The 21,397-nt window shown below is 41.7% G+C and overlaps 1 protein-coding gene across 2 annotated transcripts in view; it reads left to right on the forward strand.

Moving 5' to 3' along the window:
• The first annotated feature begins 816 nt into the window (after positions 1–816).
• The window catches only part of HDAC2 (histone deacetylase 2), a 31,689-nt gene continuing 11,108 nt past the window's right edge, over positions 817–21,397 (forward strand). The window contains exons 1-6 of one of the 2 annotated variants that reach the window (XM_051854390.2): positions 817–1,273; positions 13,245–13,357; positions 14,620–14,737; positions 15,921–15,995; positions 16,457–16,595; positions 19,797–19,938. In XM_051854390.2, coding sequence (XP_051710350.1) covers positions 1,222–1,273; positions 13,245–13,357; positions 14,620–14,737; positions 15,921–15,995; positions 16,457–16,595; positions 19,797–19,938 — 639 coding nt within the window. In that variant the 5' untranslated portion in view covers positions 817–1,221. Of the gene's footprint in view, positions 1,274–2,181; positions 2,325–13,244; positions 13,358–14,619; positions 14,738–15,920; positions 15,996–16,456; positions 16,596–19,796; positions 19,939–21,397 lie in introns of those variants that run through there. The other variant, XM_070073686.1, reaches the window with a different exon arrangement.

Consider the following 21,397-nt stretch of genomic DNA (forward strand, 5'->3'; position numbering starts at 1 on the left):
CGGGCTGTCTTCACTGTTCCCAGCAACGTGGCTGGCTTAGGGTAGGTGCCTGATAAATGCTGATTTATTGAACGCAGGGTCACAGGCATTTGTAATTTCCAAATGTTTGAAAATCCTTTCTCCTAGCGTCCTATCCAGTGTCTAGTTTCGTGGAAAAGCCAGGGTATACGGAGTTTGGAAAAAGACGGAGACCAAACTCCCAACTATCAGCAGCTGCGAGGGCCAATTTAATCTGCTCCCAACTACAAGAAACAGAAATAGTACTTACACCCCGGTATCGGAGGGAAGCTTTACAAAAGTGCAGCATTTATTCTAAGTGGGTATCAATGAAACACTACTCTAAATGCAAACACTTTTAGAACCCTGCCCCACACAAATGAATTTTATAAATGTCCATTCAAACCCAAGCGGTACACTCTTCCTTGAAAGCTTACAATAGGTCAGTGTCCAGAGCACTTAAAAGCCAAAAAAAAACCGAAATATTAGTGAACAGATGAGAAAACCATGCGACCACGTCCTGGGGCCGCGGGCGAAAGCCCCGCAGCTCGAAGGCCCGGAAGGAGAACGTGAGTGGTCTTTCCCCGCCCGGCGCACGGCACGTGGTCGGCTTGGGCGGGAGCTTCGCGACAGTGGGGGAGGGGAACAGCGTGGGACGACACCGAGGGGGTCTAGACAGCCAAGGCTACGGTTGAGCAGGCGCCGACTGCGCAGGCTCGGGATAGGCGCAACCACTGCGCGAAGATCCGAGGGTGGGAACACACACAAGGGTCGTCGTTCTCTTGGTATTGCTGAGGAGGAGCCTGCCTTTTTCATAATTTTAAGGCTTTGAATGGCGCTGTTCCCCGCAAGCTGTTCATCACTATAAGGATTCTCACCCAAGCCTGAACCGGCCTCTTTCTCTGGTCATGCCCCTCCCTCCCCCGTGGAGGACTCAGTGGACGCGTCCCACCTCCCCTCGGCCTCCGGAGGTGGTTTGGCGGCCCCCTCCCCCTCCCCAGTGTCGCGAGTTGGCGCCGCTGCCACCCCCGCTCCGCGCTCTCGGCCCCCTCGGCCGGGCTGTACCGAGCCCTCCGGGGACCCTCCCCCTCCGACCTGCCCTTCCCCGCGGGGCGGCATCCCCCACCATCCCCCTAGCCTTTCTCTCCGCCGAGCCGCGGCGGCAGCTGCAGCCACAGCAGGAGGAGGAGCCGGAGCCCGGAGGCGGCGGTGGCCGGGGAACCCATGGCGTACAGTCAAGGAGGCGGCAAGAAGAAAGTCTGCTACTACTATGATGGTGAGAGGCCGGGTGGGCGGGTAGGGCTGGGTCGCCGGGCCGGGGGCCGCGCCGGGCTCTCTGGCCGCCGTCGCCAGTGGGTGCCGGCTCAGAGGGGTGGGAAGGAGGAGGGACCGACGCTTGGCCGCATCTTAACCCGTTGCGGACCCGACGCGGCCAGCGGGAGACCCTGCACCTCGACCCCCTCCTGCGGACCCTGCGGGCGGGAATGGGGGAACGCCCCGCTTGCTTTCTGCCTCTGTCTTCGGTCGTGCGGCCCGCAGCCCCCAAGGTGGCCGGCTGTGGGGACCACACTGGCCTAGCCCCGCCGGTGGTAGTGGCGAGGGGGTCGGCCCTCCCTGGCACTTCACCCGCCTCTCGTGGCATCGCGGTTTTGGGGGACCCCTTCGCCGGCATCCCGCACCCGATCCTTGCCCCCCTGAGTCAAAATTCCTACCCCGGCTCTGACTACACAAAGCCCAGCGGCCGCAAAGCTCCGCCCCTGCAGCCCCCTCCGGTGCCCCTGCCCCCGCTTGCGCCCCTCTGCTCGCGTCTGGCCCGGGCGCCTTCTCTCTCCGCTGGCAGCCGCACCCCGGACCCCTCGGCCCGGGGCGATGCCGGAGTGGGGGTTACTGGGAGTGGGAACCCGAGTCCGGCGTGCGGCGCCCTCACCCCCGTGTTCTGCGTGGGCTGCATCCCTCTCCTTTGTTCACCCGGCTCTTTGAGCGCCACTTTCTCCGGATTCAAATTGATGGGCTCCACTTCCTCCGTAACAATTAGGGATTTCGAGTTTGAGGCTGGCAGTTGGCGCGGCGAACGAGAGAGGAAAATGAAGAGCTGTGTTCCTGCTTGTGTTGTAGGTCAGACTCGATGGGTCCTGGCTTGCCCGTGTGGGAGGTGGTTACCACCCACTTCTTTGTTGTTGCTCTTTGTTCGATCAGGAAGTAGACCCTGCTTTGGAGGTGTAGGGGACCATGGGCATCTGGCTTGTGAAGGCTGTTCTCAGGTGGTGGGGATCCTGATGTAGAAAAACTGGAGGGAGTAGTGCAGGAGGACTAAGGAGTTTAATCAGGTAAGCTTGAGCTCACGGTATGGTGAATTATAAAAATCAGGTTATTTAATTTTAGGGATTCTGTAATACAGAGTAGCGTCAGTAACATTACAACTCTGGATTCTGCGTTCTGTGCCAGCCTAAGTTACACTAAATGGAACACTAGCTTAAGAGATTTTACAAAGATCTGAACTCTAATAGGTTACCCTTTGGGAGAAAGAGTACTGAAATTTAACAAAGCCAGGCTGAGTGATCTCACAGTCCTAATTGTGGGAAGCAATACGAATACAGATGTGAGAAGCCGTTTCTTATGGATTGTATACTGTAAATCACAACTTTAGAAAGGTAGCTAAGGTCAGTATAAACCTGGCTGTAACAGCAGAACCGTGCCCCTTCATTTAGCAAGGATCCCATTTTTTAAAATGCCAGTTTTATATGAAATAGCCATCTGAGTCATTTGTGGGAAATTATGTATTATGGGAAAAAATTTAAATTGACCCATAATACCTGGGACAAAATAGGAACAGCCTTGTTTTAAAATGTATCCTTTGAAGGACTGCAAATTGATTTGAAATTATACTGGGGCTGTAGAGATGGGAGTACATTTTAACATGAATTTTATTGCATATTTGGGTTGTTGGCAAAACCTTTCCCCCTACCTTCTCTAGTTAAATTGGAAATGTAACAACCTTATTTTTATTTTAAAATATTTATTTGGGAGTTAGAGGGAGCGATAGATAGAGATCTTCTATCCACTGGTTCACTCCCCAGTTGTCCACGATGGGCCAGGTGGAAGCCAGGAGCTTCTTCTGTGTCTCCCACATGGAAAGCAGGGGCCCAAAAGCTTGGGCCATCCTCTTTGCTTTGCCTACGCCATTAGCAGGAAGCTGGATCAGAAGTGGAGCAGCTGGGACACAAACCTGTGCCCATATGGGATGCCAGTGTTGCAGGCTGTAGCTTTACAGCCCGGGGGTTGTTTCCAGAGTTTAGAGATTTGTTTTTTGGCAGGACTTGGAACAAAGGGAAAAAATTTAACAAGTTGCAGAAAGTGGTGCTCAGTGTCTGTCAGTTGTCACTTGCTGTTGGCAGTGATGGGGTCCATGGAATAAAGTGCTCGCAACTTTTTGTCAGCAGGCTTAAACTGTAGGAGCAGGAGGTATGCTTGGGTAGCAGTTTTCTGAGAACTGTTTGTTCCTCAGCCCATTTATGATAAGCCTTTGTTGAGAGTGGGGGCAGACATTGGTCCCAGGGGCAGGATGCAATTGGGTAGAGTGGAAGATGTTTGACAGTCTTGATTTGTGTTAGTCAGTACTTGATTGATGGCCAACAGTACTGACAGTCAGGTAGGTCTTCTGTCTGTGGCTCTGATTGGACTCATTTTTAGAATGGACCCTTTAGTTGCTTACTTTTCAAATCGTCTTGGAGTTCCGTGGAAGGTGCTAATAAAATACCCTGAAGAGATTAAGTCATGTATAATTGTGCTGATATGTGGCAGCATGCTAAGCTCTGCGCAGTTAATTACAAAAACATTTTTGTTGTCAAAAAAAACTATTTTGTCACTTTATAAAAACAATTTTTTTTGTTAAATTATGAACATAAGGATGCAAGTAAAGGAACTTTGGCATCAAAGAACTTACACAACTTTAAGGTATACAGCATGGATTGGACTGGGAGTGAGTGGAATCAGTAGCAGGATCTGAATAATCTGCTAGCCTGTTAACTGGTTTGAACTTGTTGGTAAAGGAAGTAGGGAGAAGAGTAAAGGAGTGAAGTAACAAATTCTGTAACCATAGGTATCTTACCCTTAGGCTCCCTGGGACCATCGGACACACTCCGAGCCTCTTGGCAACAAGAGAAGGTTACCATTGAGGCTTGTGTCTTTGCATGAAAGAGAATTCTAAAAATTATGTATTTTTTCTATGCACTTAACAGTCTTCAGCGTGAACACCCTTTAGATCACTGAAATGCTGGTTTAGGCCTTAATGGGTAATGTATCCTTAAACACCTGAAGCAAAGTAAGAGAAATTCTCTGATTGTGGCTACTGACTCACACTGCCATAGTCTCTAAAAACATACTTTATCAAAGTCACTTGTATAAAAATGATATAGCTAGCTATAAGAACAAGGTAGAATCACTGATCTTCATTACTGCCTTACTTTTTTCCATTATGACTTGTACCTCCTACCTTTTGTCTCTCTCCCTACTGGAATATAAGTTTCATGAGGACGGAGTGTGTGTTCCATTTATCTCTGCCATCTAAAGCAATAAACTTGTAATTGATGAATAAATAGTTAATTCCTTATATTTTATAGATAGGGCACTTTTGTATAACTTTGTCTTCTTCTTAACAACCACTCTGAGTTAGCAGGTAGAATGTCTATTATATAGAAGGAAACAAATTAATACCCCTGTTTCTTTTTTTTATTATTAATTTTTTTTTTTTTTTGACAGGCAGAGTTAGACAGTGAGAGACAGAGAAAAGTCTTCCTTTTTCCGTTGGTTCACTCCCCAAGTGGCCACTACAGCCTGCGTGTTGCGGCCAGCGTGCTGTGCTGATCTGAAGCCAGGAGCCGGGTGCTTCCTCCTGGTCTCCCATGCGGGTGTGGGGCCCAAGGACCTGGGCCATCCTCCACTGCCCTCCCGGGCCACAGCAGAGAGCTGGACTGGAAGAGGAGCAAACGGGACAGAATCTGGTGCCCCAACTGGGACTAGAACCCCGGGGTGCCAGCGCCGAAGGCAGAGGATTAGCCTAGTGAGCCACGGCGCCAGCCTACCCCTGTTTCACTTCTCCTTTTCCACATTGACTTTAGTTTTAATGTCCAGGGAGGGGTTCACATCTGGAATCCAAAGGTTTTTCTTTTTTCTTTTTCATAGAGTTTCCTGTGCTACCAAAAGGTACTAAAAATTATTTAATTTAACACACTTTAAATGTTGAGAAATCCATAAAAGAATACAGTTGGAATTGGAAAGGGGGAGTGACACTTTTTAGAGAATGTTTATAACATTGAAACATAGATGAGAACAGAGTTAAAAGTTTGAATCTGAGGATGTAGTTTGTTCTGATGTTATTCCTCTTTATACCTTATAGTACTCATGTAGTCAATTTTGGATTTAGAAAAAACAAATAGGTTTTAAGTCCCTACTTTGAACTACATAAAAGATCATCTGAGGGTCTGGTGTTGCGGCACAGCGGGTTAAGCCCTGGCAGCGATGCCAGCAACCTTTATGGGTTTACAGTCCCCATTGCTCCACTTCTGATCCAGCTCCTGACTTCCCTCTGCCATTGCAGCCATTTGGGTAGTGAACCAGTGGGTGGAAGATCTCTATCCCTCTGTCTCTGTAACTCTGCCTTTCAAATAGATAAAATTAAAAAAAATCACAAAGATTATTTACATCATAAGAAGGAAATAAAAGGCTACATTGGAGAGTAAGAGCAGAGACATTTGATAGGGTGATCAGACAGTGGAAAGCCAGCTCCTATCTGGCCTATTGCAAACTGCAAAGGCCAGATAATTAGAACTTGTCCTACTTAGCAGAAAAAGCAAGCCAAGACTGTGTATTTCTAGATTAGGCACTAAACTAGACCACCCAAAACTTTATGGAAAGAGATTTTGACTTTTATTTAAAGATTGGAAAGCCATTAAAGGTTTCATAAGTAGAGAACATGCTTTTAAAAGAATTGGTAAGGTATGGTAGAATGTAGGCTAGAAGCAATAATTGAATGCATATTGCTCCACATAAAATGTAATGGTTGCATTTTAGATAGGAATGGTCACATTTAAGGGAGGTTTGGGTAGTAAAAACAAAAGAATTTGTTGATGGATTAGAAATGGAGTTGGGGCTGGATGATGTTGGTAAAGAATAAAAGAGGGCTCGGTAAATTCGTGGATTGAGCAGTTAAGTGGGTGGTGATACCATTTCCTAAGATTCTGTAAAGACTAAGCTTAAGCTCAGATTTGAACATATTATATATGTGTTCTTCAGTTCAGTAGAAAATACTGAGTGTTTCTCTGAGTTTGGAACCCAGGGAATGGAGACCAAGCAGGAATTTGAGATTTATCAGTGTATAAATATAAAGTATTGAGACCTTAAAAAGAAATAGAAATTCTAGAGAATTTAGGGCAGAATTCTTCTTCGCTAATACCCAAGAATCAAGAACAGTGACTGGGCTGGCGCCGCTGCTCACTAGGCTAATCCTCCGTCTGCAGCGCCGGCACACCAGGTTCTAGTCCTGGTCGGGGCACCAGATTCTGTCCCAGTTGCTCTTATTCTAGGCCGCTCTCTGCTGTGGCCCGGGAGGGCAGTGGAGGATGGCCCAAGTGCTTGGACCCTGCACCCACATGGGAGATCAGGAGAAGCACCTGGCTCCTGGCTTCAGATCAGCGCGGTGCACTAGCCACTAGCCACAGCGGCCATTGCGGGGTGGACCAATGGAAAAAGGAAGACCTTTCTCTCTGTCTGTCTCTCTCTCTCACTGTCCACTCTGCCTGTCAAAAAAAAAAAAAAAAAAGTGATTACCTGACAACATAGTGGGCCCTTGGTTTATTAAGTAAATGAATGAATTTGAGAAATTTCTTGTGGCCTTGGGTTGGAGTAAAATCCAGGAAAATTGTTATTATGGAAGCCAAGGCTCAGAGTGTTTCTTTTTTTAAAGATTCATTTTATTTATTTAAAGACAGAGTTACAGAGAGAGGGGTCTTCCATCTGCTGGTTCACTCCCCAGATGGCTGCCACGACTGGAGCTGCGTCGATCTGAAGCTAGGAGCTTCTTCTACGTCTCCTATGTGGGTACAGGGGTTCAAGGAATTGGGCCATCTTCTTCTGCTTTCCCAGGCCATAGCAGAAAGCTGGATTGGAAGAGGAGCAGCCAGGACTAGAACCGGCACCCATATGGGATGCCAGTGCTTCAAGCCAGGGTTTTAACCCGCTGTGCCACGGTGCCGGCCCGAGTGTTTCAGAAAGGCAGAGTGACCAGTTATGTTAAGAACTGGTAGTGGACTAAGTAATCTGGAAGACAAAAATTATGAAATAGATTTTTCCTTACTACCCCCCACCTCCTGTTATTTCTGGAATCTTCTTCAGTTAACTTATCTTTAGGGGTGAATGTACATTTTACAGCTCAGAAATCTAAAATTATATGAAAATTTTGAAAAAGTTTGAACATCCCCACAGTTTTACAGCAGAATAACGGTGTTGGCTGTAGGGTGCTGCTCAGACTCTGGAATGTTGGGTACATAAATGTACTGTATTCTCTTTATAAAAGCAAAAATCTAATATTTGAAACACATCTAATTCTAAGAGTTGTTCCTATAACTTCTTGAATGAGCAATTTCTAAAATTTCACAGGTAAATCATTTCTAATTTTTTAATAAGATTTATTTATTTATATGAAAGGTAGAGTGAAATAGACAGAGATCTTCTATCCACTCATTGACTACTGTAAATGGCCACAACAGCTATGTCCGGGCCAGGCTGAAGTTAGGATTCAAGAACTCTCTGGGTCTCCCACATGGATGGCAGTGGTCCAAGTATTTGGGCCATTATCCCCTGCTTTCTCAAGTGAATTGAAGTAACCAGGACTCAAGTCTGCACTCTGATGTGGGATGCAGGCATCACAACTGGCACTTTCCCAGCCCCTTTATGATTTTTTTGAATTGTCAATTTAAAAAATTTGTTGTATTCAGGAAACCACCTTGAGATGATTTTTCTGGATGTTTGCTTCATTGGTAAAGTATTTTTAAATATTTTGATGAAAATCAGGATAACATTTAAAATGCTTGAAATATAATACTGACCATTTGAATGAGAAATATGAAAACCATGGGTTCTTAAAGCTGAGAAAAAAACATTTTATCTTTATTAAAAACTAAACGGCTACCAAGCAGGAGAATTGGGAGATGGTTCTACATCCTTACATTTTGGTGAAATTCTTGATAAATCAATTATCTGTAGTATGGCTGCCTTTGTAGATGTGTATCATTTAGGTTGTGTGTATATTCTTATTCGAAATAGGGCCCTTAAATTATGGCTGAATAACTTATTGAAAGCCAAGTATATTTATGTAAGATTTAAGGACTCTGCTAGTACAAAATAAATTACTTTGATGAATTAGGTAGTTTCTTGTGTTCATTTTCTCTAAATTAACAAAGTCTCTAAGCCTTGGTGGAAAATATATATATTCTATGTTAGAGCTTTGTCAGCCTTCCTCCTACCATTGCTCTCTAGTGATTATTAACTGCCATTGCTCTTCCTGTGATTCCTTTTAAGAGTATTGGCTTTGAGCTCCGCTGCCTTGTGTTTGAATTTAGCTCCTCCGCTTGGTAGTTGTGTGATTTTTAGCAATCTTACTTGACATGTCTGTTTCTTGTCCTTGTTCATTATTATGAAATAGGACTAATAGTAACGATACCTACATCATAGGATCATTGAAAAGATTAAAAGGTAATATATGTGAAATGCTTAGAATAGTGCCTTCCAATAAGCACTCAGTGAGTGTGAATTTCTGCTGAGAAAGTGCCAGCGTTGTCTCTTTTCTATGGATTATTGGAGCCTGTGTCTTTCTGTTGGATACTTGGTATGCTTATAACTAGAATATTTGTCCTGTGGATGTGGTAGATGCTAGAGACATTTCATTCTGATAATCCTTACACAGAGGCAGAAGAAGTATGTGAAAATGAGAATTTCTTTATTCTTACTGTAATGATCTCCTTTGATAGTAACTTAGAAATACCTTGCTTGTACTACTTAGGTACTGATGCTTTTCAGCTCTACTGGTTTCATCTAAGAATTTGATGAAACTGTTGGCTTTCAAGGAACTGTATGTACTGCCACCATGTTGGGCAAAGCTTTTAAAAGGCAGAGCCTTGCTTGATAGGTAGTTTGTTTTCTCCATTCATAGCCTCTCATGTTATGTAGCAAGATAACCTTGCTTTGCAATTTGACTCTGTTTTTTAATCTTTTTGTTGGTACCTCCATTTAGAAAGTTGAATTTCTCTCAAAGAGACTATGTATGTAAATTATTTTCTTATGAGAGCTTACCCTACAACTAAAGGTAAGTAGTTAGAGATAAGATGACAACAAGCTCACAAATAGTCCTATTATTAGAAGCATGCGTTTTTATTTCAGAGGGAGAGGGAAAGAAAGAGAGAGAGGGGTGTGTCTTTGATCTACTGGTTCACTCCCCAAATGGCCACAATGGTCGAAGCTGGGCTGATCTGAAGCCAGGAGCCAGGAGATTCTTCTGGGTCTCCTATGTGGATGCAGGGGCCCAAGGACTTGGGCCATCTACTGCTTTCCCTGGCCATAGCAGAGAGCTGGATTGGATGTGGAACAGCCAGGACTTGAACCAGCACCTGTATGGGATGCTGGCACTGCAGGTGGTAGTTTCACATGCTGTGACACAGTGCCAGCCCCAAGAAGCATGGTTTTTTTAATAAATGTGAATACTCATGTTGTACCAAATATATGGAAGAACAAAATTTTTTGTGTTCTCAGTTTCTATTAAACGAAACAGCTGTATACTTAGAAAATTTTTTTTTTTTTTTAATTTTTTTATTTTTTTTTATTTTTGATAGGCAGAGTGGACAGTGAGAGAGAGAGACAGAGAGAGAAAGGTCTTCCCTTGCCGTTGGTTCACCCTCCAATGGCCGCCGCTGCAGCCGGCGCACCGCGCTGATCCGATGGCAGGAGCCAGGAGCCAGGTGCTTTTTCCTGGTCTCCCATGGGGTGCAGGGCCCAAGCACTTGGGCCATCCTCCACTGCACTCCCTGGCCATAGCAGAGAGCTGGCCTGGAAGAGGGGCAACCGGGACAGAATCCGGCGCCCCGACCGGGACTAGAACCCGGTGTGCCGGCGCCGCAAGGTGGAGGATTAGCCTATTGAGCCACGGCGCCGGCTTGTATACTTAGAAATTTTTTAAGAAGCCAAGCACATGGGATACGTGGCTCACCCCTCACCCACCCCAGATTTATTTATTTATTTATTTGAAAGGCAGAATTAGAGAGAGGGTGAGACAGAGAGAGAGGGAGAGAAGGACTGGGCCAGGCCAAAACCAGGAGCTAGGAGACTCTTCCTCCAGGTCTCCCATGTGAGTGGCATGGGCTCAAACACTTGGGCCATCCTCTACTGCTTTCCCAGGCTGGGAGCTGTATGGAAAATGAAGCAGCTGGAGGCCGGCACCGTGGCTCAATAGGCTAATCCTCCGCCTGTGGCGCTGGCACCCTGGGTTCTAGTCCCAGTCGGGGCACCAGATTCTGTCCTGGTTGCCCCTCTTCCAGGCCAGCTCTCTGCTGTGGCCCGGGAGGGCAGTGGAGGATGGCCCAGGTCCTTGGGCCCCACACCCGCATGGGAGACCAGGAGGAAGCACCTGGCTGCTGGCTTTGGATCAGTGCGGTGCGCCAGCCGCAGCGCACCGGCCACAGCAGCCAGTGGGGGGTGAACCAACGGAAAAGGAAAGCCTTTCTCTCTGTCTCTCTCTCTCACTGTCCACTCTGCCTGTCAAAAAAAAAAAAAAAGAAAGAAAGAAAGAAAGACAATGAAGCATCCGGGACACAAACTAGTGCCCATGTGAATGAGATGCTGGCATTACAGATGGCATCTTAACCCACTGTGCCACAACACTGGTCCAGTGTTTTAAAAGATTGTTGATTCTGAAAATAATTAAATGGTATAGCTTTTATTAGGAAAACTTATCTTGAAATGAAACTTAAAGCCGGTAAAATCAGTTTGGCTATTGTGACAAAATTTTTGAAATTGTTGACTTAAGCACAAGAGTAGTTACTCAAACTAATTTCCAATTTGATGAATTCTATTGTAAAACGTTCATTAAAAAGGTAGTACTCCCTCCTCCATGCCTCTCTGGCTGGATGTCTTTGAGTCTAATAAATATTTTTGTTTGTTTATTTTTTTAAAGATTTATTTATTTATTTGAAAGTCAGAGTTACAGAGAGAGAGAGGTCTTCCATCCACTGACTGGTTCACTCCCCAGTTGGCCGCAATTGCCCTAGCTGTGCTGATCTGAAGCCCAGAGCTGCTTCTGGATCTCCCACGGGGGTGCAGAGGCCCAAGAACTTGGGCCATCTTCCACTGCTTTCCCAGGCCATAGCAGAGAACTGGATTGGAAGTGGAGCAGCAGGACTTGAACCGGTGCCCATATAGGATGCTGGCCCTGAGTGGTGGCTTTACCCATTACGCCACAGCACCGGCCCAAATAAATCTCTTTAAATCTCAAAAAAAGTAGTATAATATATGTTTGAGACTCTTATTGTTAACTTCTTATTATAAGAAACACTGGAACTTTACTTAAAACTATATCACCTTGTGGGGCTGGGGTTGTGACATAGTAGGCTAAGCCTCCGCCTTTGGCACTAGTATCCCATATGGGCGTCAGTTAATGTCCTGGTTGCTTTCTATTCAGCCCTCTGCTATGGCCTGGGATAGCAGTAGAAGATGGCCCAAGTCCCTGGGCTCCTGCACCCACATGGGAGACCTGGAAGAGACTCCTGGTTCTTGGCTGCAGATCAGCCGAGCTCCAACTGTTGAGGCCATTTGGGGATTGAACCAGCAATGGAACACCTTTCTGTCTCACTCTTCCTGTAACTCTACTTTTCAAATAAAATCTTTTAAAAAATAAAAAATAAATATCTACATATTAGGATATTATAAAGATGCTATTTAAAAAGACATGCTGGGTATGGGTGTTCTGGTACAGTTGGTGAGGCCACTGCTTGGAACACCTAGGTCCCAAATCAAGAGTATATGGGATCCAGTCCCACCTCTGCTTCGGATCCAGCTTCCTGCTGGTTGCATTCCAGGAGGCAGCAGATGATGGCCCAAGTAATTGGGTTCCTGCCATCCAGGTGAGAGACCCAGATAGAGTGCCTGGCTTCCGCCTGGCCCAGCCTTACCTGTTGCAGGTATTTGGGATGTGAGTAATAGATAAAAGATTTCTCTGTCTCTCCCTCTCTGTCACTCTGTCTTTCAAGTAAATAAATAAAACTTCTGGGGCCATTGTTGTGGCGTAGCAGTTAAAGCTACTGACTGTAACACCAGCATCCCAGATATAAAGGTACCAAGGGTGCTGATTCATGTCCTGACTGCTCTGCTTTTAATACCAATCCCTGCTAATGGCCTGGGAAAGCAGTGGAGGATGGCCCAAGTGTTTGGTCCCCTGCCACCCATGTGGGAGACCTGGATGGAGTTCCAGGCTCCTAGCTTTGGCTTGGCTTAGCCCTGGCCATTGCAACCATGTGGGGAGTTGAACTAGCAGATGAAAGACCAAGTTCTCTGTCTCCCTCTCTCTAACTCTGACTTTCCAATAAATAAACTTTTCTAAAAAGGCTTGAAATTATAGCTTTAGTCATGAAGAACAAGACAAAATATCCTTATTTGAAAAATATCATGAATATGTCTGAACAAAGTTTTATTTAGAACCTGAAATTTAGTAACCCAAAGTTGCCTGATAGGCTATTATATGGACATAGAACATTTTAAACCCCCAAATACCAACTTTTAAGGATTTCTGGGATGCTAATAAATCATCCACAAAGCAATATTTCTGAAAAAATTTGAAATAATACTGGTAAAACTTAAGAGAGTTACCCTGAATCATCTGAGTTTGCTAGAGAACATTAATATCACTTAAGGGACAAACATTTGAAAAAAAGAAACCACTTTATATAACTAAAAATCAGAGAATCTTGGCTTTCTTTAGTTTACAAATACAGTGTTAACTAATAATGGAGTCATCAGCTTGTAAAGATGCACATGTGTCTTGGTTTTCTAATATAGTTTGCAAGTTGTAAAATAAAGCCAATACCATTTTAGATATCTAATGAAATTTTACTTATGGTAAATGTTTCCTAACGTTTGACATACATAAATTCAGATACTTGTAAGGATGCTTTTATCTGTATTGTTCAGTTTATGTCTTCCTATTTTAGGTGACATTGGAAATTATTATTATGGACAGGGTCATCCCATGAAACCTCACAGAATCCGCATGACCCATAACTTGCTGTTAAATTATGGCTTATACAGAAAAATGGAAATATATGTGAGTATACCTTTTGATTTTTTTTTTTTAATAACTACTTTGAAACTTCCATTTGGAAAGCATTTAACTGGTGAAAACTGGAAGCAAACTTTTTTGTTTTACTCTTCATAGAACATCTAGTATGGTAGCTATAGCTTCTTTTTTTCTTTTGCTTTAACCATTTTAAAAGCACTCCCCCCTCAGTCTAGCATGTTACATATTTTTGTCACAATAATTGTTGACCTGCTATGCTGCTGTAAAGGGTTTGCCTGGGACTATTATGAACGAAAAATAATTCTATAAGCATTTATTGGACAGGATATATATGGAACTCTGTTAGTGGTCAAGCAGAGTGAAAACAAGATAAAACAACTGCCTTAAGTATTTTTCAGGTACAAACAGGCATAGATAAACAAATTCAAGACACAACAATTCCTACCTATTTGGGGAGAAAATAAAGACTTGAAACCATTAACACTGTCAGAGAATATGTGTAAGTATAGACATTTAGAAAAGAGAGGCAGTTGCTTAAGAGTCTGTCTGTCGAAGCCTTTTAAGATAGTAGGTTAGAAGTGAAATTGAGCTCATCAGGACAAGGAAGATTAGAACAGTCTACTGAAAGGAAGAGATCGTGAGCAGACTTGGAGAATGTTTTTCTGGAAGGCCATTGATGAAGTGGTGGTGTATAAATCGTGCTTACAAACATGTTTGTCTTTAATGGGTTGGCATATTCTCAATAAAATGTAAAGAATGATTAATTCATGGGTGTTATACCTGTCTGATGCTTTTTTTTTTTAAAGACTTATTTTATTTATTTGAAAGAGTTACAGAGAGAGGTAGAGAGATAGAGAGGTCTTCTGTCTGCTGGTTCACTCCCTGAATGGCCACAAAGGCTGGAGCTGAGCCGATCTGAAGCCAGGAGTCAAGAGCTTCTTCTGGATCTCTCAAATGGGTGCAGAGCCTCAACTACTTGGACCATCTTCCACTGCTTTCCCAGGCACATTAGTGGGAAACTGGATTGGAAATGGAGCAGCCAGGACTGCAGGCCAGGGTTTTAACCCACTGTGCCACAGTGCCAGCCCTTTCTGATGCTTTTAAGGAAGTTTGAGCCAGCTTTAGAACTGATTAACTGTTTTCCTAAAACATGTTTATAAATTTGGATTACTTTTTAAAATTTGTTCTGGCAACCTAAGTTGAGAGAAAATTACGTATTTCATTTTATTTAATAGTTCTGATGCAACCAGTTGTACTTGTACAATTATGATGTTTACTTTTCCTTACAGAGGCCCCATAAAGCCACTGCTGAAGAAATGACAAAATACCATAGTGATGAGTATATCAAGTTTCTACGGTCAATAAGACCAGATAACATGTCTGAGTATAGTAAGCAGATGCAGAGATGTACGTTTCTATTTTTAAAGTATATTTTAGTATTGATATGTGTAAATTTTTTGAAGCTTATAGTTATCCAAATAAGATTATGAACCTTCCTGAAGCTTATTGGATTGCAAAACTGCTGTTTGGGTAATCTTCAACTCTGTTTTCTTCCTGTAGTGACTACAGGATAATTGATATTGGTAGGGAGACCTCACTCTTGTTTCAAAACAGAGATTATTCTTAAGTCTTAATTATCCCTGACCTTGTATATAATACTTTTCTTCTGTTTGTGTGCTTTAGTTAATCTGGACTATAATATTCATACTCTGTTTTTCTTGTTCGTATTAGTGAAGCTTTTGATTCTCTGCATAGTGTTCTCTTTTATAGTGTAAAGTATGCTATTAAATGTTGTAACTGGATTAAAGGTAGAATGTAAAATGTCATCTTCAAATGATTGGAACAGTGTATTTTTTTAAAGCTTTTTATTAGAGTTCATTCTCTGCAGTGTTTATTGCTGGTGATTGTAATAGTAAATTAAGTGTACTTATTAGACATCTCACAAATCTTCAGTACATACACAAATGTCTCATTTGATTCAATAAAATGCTGTAATATATTGAGACAGGTATTTATCCATGTTTTTTTCCATTGGTGATTCAGAGTAGAAGGAGTCCTGGGTAGTTCTTGGGCAAGTGAATTAAAAGAATTTAAAACCTACATAATATGTAGTTGTACCAAGGACTTGGGCCATCTTCCACTGCTTTCCCAGGCCATAGCAGAGAGCTGGATTGGAAGTGGAGCAGCCAGGTCTTGAACTGGTGCCCATATGGGATGCCGGCACCACAGGCAGCAGCCCTACCCTTTACGCCACAGCGCCAGCCCCATCTAGATACTTTTTTAAAAGTAAATCATCAGTTTTTAGAATCTTCATTAATTTATTGTTGTATATTTAGGGAGAGAAATACCCTTTTCAACTAAAGACAAGGTACCTTTTGTACTTGACAACTAATGTAGCAAGGATGTTGACGTTTCATAGGGAACACCTCAATTACTTTGACTAAAAGAATAAATTAAAGTTAGAAGCTTTAGATGACTAGTGTGAAATGTCTTATGATTGTATCAAAAAAGAATTTGTAGGAGATAGTTTTTGTGAGAAAAAGTTTTATTTGTAGAATGGGTTGAAATTAATGAAATACATCTTCCACAGTTAATGTTGGAGAAGATTGTCCGGTGTTTGATGGACTGTTTGAGTTTTGTCAGCTCTCAACTGGTGGCTCAGTTGGTAAGTGCCCTGATTCAATCAGATTTAAAAGTTGAGCTGAGCTTGGTATCTTGGGTTATTTGTTTAAAGCAGAAGTTTTAATGGTGATAATCAAAAGAAATCATTGTGTTTATAGTAAAGTACAAGTGTCTACCATGTTTTATATAATGAGTTGCATTTGTGTGTGTATATTTAATTTATCTTTTCAATAGCATTTTCACTGAGAGATGATTGTTCTGTTTGTTTCTGGTTACCATTGTTAGTTCTCTTTCCATACATATACCATTGTTTAATCAGTTCACAACTATAGGAAAATATCTAAAGAAGAAACTATTACTGCCCTAGATAGTGATCCTTACCTTTTATAATTTTAAACTCTTTTGCTTACCTATGGTATACTCTGACCTATAGCATTTTTCCCAGTCATACTAATTTTTTATTTTAAATATTCTGAAAGTCTATTATATTTCTCTTTCTGTTAGCTGGAGCTGTGAAGTTAAACCGGCAGCAAACTGATATGGCTGTTAACTGGGCTGGAGGATTACATCATGCTAAAAAATCAGAAGCATCAGGATTCTGTTATGTTAATGATATTGTGCTTGCTATCCTTGAATTGCTAAAGTAAGTTAATTTGTGTTTATACTTTTCCTATGACATAATGTTTTTATTTAAATAATCCATGGCATTTTTAATATCAAGTAAATGGTAGGCTGAAATAGTTCTAGTGTTATATTGAATTCTTTATAAGTCAATATAGAAATAGAGAAAATTTGCCAATCCTTGTGTTATTAAGAGTGAATATATGTTTATAAATATCTAAAAACACCTTTTAAAAATAGCAGGAGCTGGCTTTTGGGTGTAGCAGGTTAAGCCATTGCCTGTTATGCCAGCGTTGCTTATGGGTCCCAGTTCCAGTCCTGGCTGTTCCACTTCCAGTCTGGCTGCCTGCTAATGTACCTAGGAAAGTAGCAGAACATGGCCCACGTCCTTGGGACCCTGCCACCCATGTGGGAGACCCAGATGGAGTTCAGGCTTTGTCCTGGCCCACCTTTCTGGCAGTAGTGGCCTTTTGGGGAGTGAACCAGCAGACAAAAGTTCTCTCTCTTTCTGTGTGTGTGTGTCTGCCTTTCTGTCTTTAATTCTGCCTTTCCAGTAAATAAATCTGTGTAAGTGTGTGTGCGTGTGTGTGTGTGTGTATTCACTGATGTGATGTAGCAGGTAAAGCTGCTGCCATCCCACATTGTGTCTCAGTTGCTCCACTTCTGATTCAGCTCCCTGCTAGTGACCTGTGCAAAAACAGTGGAAGATGACCCAAGTGCAAGGGTTCCTGCCAGCCTCCTGGGAGACCTGGATAAAGCTCCTGGCTCCTGGCTTTGGCCTGGCTCAGCTCTTGGTGTTATGGCCACTTGGGCAATGAACCATTGGAAGATTGGTCTCTTTCTCTATAACTTTTTCAAATAAATAAATCTTAAATAAATATATATATATGTGTGTGTGTGTGTGTGTGTGTGTGTGTATACACACACACACAAAATATTAGAAGTAGTTTTCAATTTAGATTTGAGTTTTGGTTTCAACTAAAGAAAAATGATGAAACCTTGTAAGTTTATGTTCTAAATGTTTAGCAAGTTTTTACTTGAAGACAAAAATTGGAAACCTGTGTTGAAGGAAATTTGTTTACTTATTGATCCTAGGTAACTGTGTACCTTTCTTATCTGTATGGGGCTCTTGTTCTTTACTAATGGATGTAAAATTATGCCTAAGTTGCTGTGTTGTGTTTAGATGTTATCCTTCACTGTTTGAACTCTCCTTCAAACTCTAAAGGCACTTAGGATTTTGGAGATTTACGAAGTTAGATATTTGTTAGCATCATCAGTTGTGATATCTTAGTAGATTATACTTTAGTTTGTACCAAATTAGTGTTTTCTCAATTTTGAAGACACTCTTCCTTGTAGTTACTCCACACTTATATCCATAGAAGCTAATTTTTCAGTAACTTGAAACGGTATTAACTCTTCAAATGAATAATAACTGAGTGGTGTCAATGTAACATTGTGTTAACTTACTGAGAACCAAGGAAAATCATTTGAAAGCATTTGGTGTGTTTTTTTAACTGCCTGTTGATATTGGATCCAGTGTCTTCAAAACTTTGAAACAAGGTCTTAACCCAAGTTAATATATCTAGACACAGTTGTTTGGTTATAAACATAATTTAATTGATTTGATGAAGAGGCTTATTTATCTCACATGAGCAATTCAAACTTTAATCAACAGCCTTTTTTTTTTTTAATTGGATGAAGAAATTCTGCTACAGTGAGATACACTTGTAAATTTTCTACTTCTGAATGTTGCTTCTGTGAATTGAGAATACTACTTTGAATAGTTAGTCTGGTAATGGTAGCTTATACTGTATGAGTTTAGCACAGCTTTGAAATGCTGCCTAATAAACAGGGTACATTGCCATCAATACTTCTCACTTCACTGTACTTTAAAAGGATAACATTTGAAGCACACCTCTTCCTTTATGTGGTTTTGACATGAGTGTGCATGGGTAATAAAATATGGTGATACAGGTGGCTCCTAAAGTGCATTCATGGCATAACTACTTTACTGGGATTTGTAGTGCTATAAGCACCAGTATGAACTTATGTGAGAGAGTACCACATATTGGTCTGTTGTCACTGCTATTCAGTTATAGGGTAAAAGAAGCTATAGGTATTAGTAAAGAAATGAGCATGATTATGTTTTACTGGTATCTTTTTTTTCTTTCTTTTTTTTTTTTTTTTTACAAAAATTAAAAGTTGAGCTTCAAGTAATTGTCATGGCACAAAATACTCTTGTTTTGATTTTTTTTTTCTTTCACTATTTGAAAAATTTGATACAGCTTCCTGCTAATACGTGCTGGGAGATAGCAGATGATGGCTTAAGTGCTTGGACACTTCTACAGACTTGAAAGACCCAGATGGAGTTCTGGGCTCCTGACTCTGTGGCCTGGCTTAACCCTGGCTATTAGAAGCACTTGGGGAGTAAACCCGTGGATGTGTCTATTTGTCTGCCTCTCTCTGCCTTTATCTATCTATCTATCTATCTATCTATCTATCTATCTATCTATCTATTTAAAAGAGTTACACAGAAAGAGGGAGAGACAGAGATCTTCCATCTGCTGACTCACTCCCCAGATGACCATGATGACCGAGGTTGGGCCAGCCTGAATCCAGGAGCCATGAATTTCTTCCTGGTCTCCTACGTGGGTACAGGGGCCCAAGCACTTGGGCCATCTTCTGCTGCTTTCCTAGGCCATTAGCAGGGAGCTGGTTTGTAAGTGGAGCAGCTGGGATTTGATCCCGCACCCACATGGGATGCTGATGACACCTGCAGTGGGTTAACCTGCTGTGCCACAACAGCTGTTCTCTGAATCGTTCCTTTAAAAAATAAATATGTAGAAACTATTCTTAGCTCAAATGGCAGTTGGCCAAATTTGGACTGCGGGCTATTTGCCAACCTCTGTTTAATAGTACTAGGGATTTACTAAAGAGATTTTAAAATTAAATTAACAGCATTGAGTAAGGTGTGGTCTTCAGTTAATATATAAAAATGTGCTTATGCATTTAAAACATATAAAATAGGACATATTCCATGGGTTCTAAGAGGGAATTTCAACGTTTAAGGTTCAAACTCTCAGGGAGTCTCTTAGGGTAGATATAAAATAAGAAAGAAATGAAACATTCTGGAATGTAAGAACCCAAAAATAAGTTTCCAGAATTCATGATGATTGTTCTCAACTTAGAACCTTAAAAAACAAACTTACGGTTTTATTTTCAGGTATCATCAGAGAGTCTTATATATTGATATAGATATTCATCATGGGGATGGTGTTGAAGAAGCTTTTTATACCACAGATCGTGTAATGACTGTATCATTCCATAAATATGGGGAATATTTTCCTGGCACCGGAGACTTGAGGGTAAGAGCAAATTCTGCTTGAATAAATGTAAGATATAACCTGTATCTGAACCAGTATTTTTCCTGAATCATTAATTTGAAGCATGCATGCAGAATTAAATCACTTTGTATACTCTACCATCTGCTAGAATTGACTTTGCTGACTATAATAAAAAATTTTAAAAAGGGGCAGACTTTGTGGCATAGCAGGTAAAGCTGCTGACTGCACTGCCAGCATGCCATGTGGGCATCAGTTTTTGTCCCAGCTACTCCACTTCTGATCCAGCTACCTGCTAATGGCCAGAGAAAGCAGTGGTGGATGGCCCATGTACATGGAACCCTGTACCCATGTGGGAGACGCAGTAGAAGCTCCTGGTTCCTGGCTTCAGGCCAGCCCAGCTCTTGCTGTTGCAGCCATCTGGGGAGTGAACCAGCAAATAGGAGATCTCTGTCTCTGTCTCTCTTTCTCTAAGCTCTGCCTTTTCAAATAAATAAATAAATCTTTATCCCCCAAAAAATATTAACAAAAACTTAAAGGACTTTTCTTTTGCTCAGCTATTTTATTTGAGTAAATATTATTGAACATCCATGGCACATGAAGCCCTTAGTATTCAATTTGAATCTTCAAAACTACCTAGTAGTAGCATACATTGCTTTTGATTGTAAAAGTTGTTGGAATAAAATAGACTGGGTGCTTTTAGATTCTTGCGCTTTCCTTTGTGATTGGTTTTGATTCAGTACCTCTAATTTTAATCTCTTTTCCTTAGCCTTCTGAAATTTGTAGTGTATGCCATTTGGGGAGAGAAAAAAAATACCAACATTTAGCACTTGCCTGCCTGTTACATTCTGTGCATTTATTTCTGTTTCTCTTTCTGTTACCTTTTTCCATTTGGTGCTCTTGTGTTTTATAAATGTGAAAAGCACTGCCAAATCCTTCTATACACTGCCCACAGTTGTTCTTCACTGGAGTTTTTTTTTATGTTTTTAACCAGACTGCATACAATATTGAAGTTTATTGAGAAATATAAGCAGCTGTTTTTAGTTCAGCCTGGATTGAGGTATTCCTCCTAAAATGACATTCAACATTAGTTCTAAACTGTTAGTTAAAATTTTATAAGCTTGAGGTCTGTCATACAGTTTGGCAACCAAAGTTTTAGAAAGAGTACCTTTCTTCTTCAGATGTGTGGCTTTTCTTTGCTTGACCACAAGGTGGTACTCTTTCAGTAAACTCTTGTATAAGAGAGGATAGTAAAAGCTTGCCTAATAGATAGAAGGAGGTCAGGTATTTAGATTGAGTCTAAATCATTTAACTTTTAAAATTATGGGTTTATAATTTCAGTTCCTTGCCAATTAGCTTATTCAACTTTTCCCTTAAACCATGTGGTTCTGTCTTATAAACTAATAATTTGCAAAGAGTGATCCCTAAACTAGCAAGACCAGTGATACAGGGAAGTTGTTAAATAGTCTCAGATATATTCTCA

Source organism: Oryctolagus cuniculus, chromosome 5 (assembly GCF_964237555.1).
Source record: "Oryctolagus cuniculus chromosome 5, mOryCun1.1, whole genome shotgun sequence".
In the NCBI taxonomy this organism is placed as follows: domain Eukaryota; kingdom Metazoa; phylum Chordata; class Mammalia; order Lagomorpha; family Leporidae; genus Oryctolagus; species Oryctolagus cuniculus.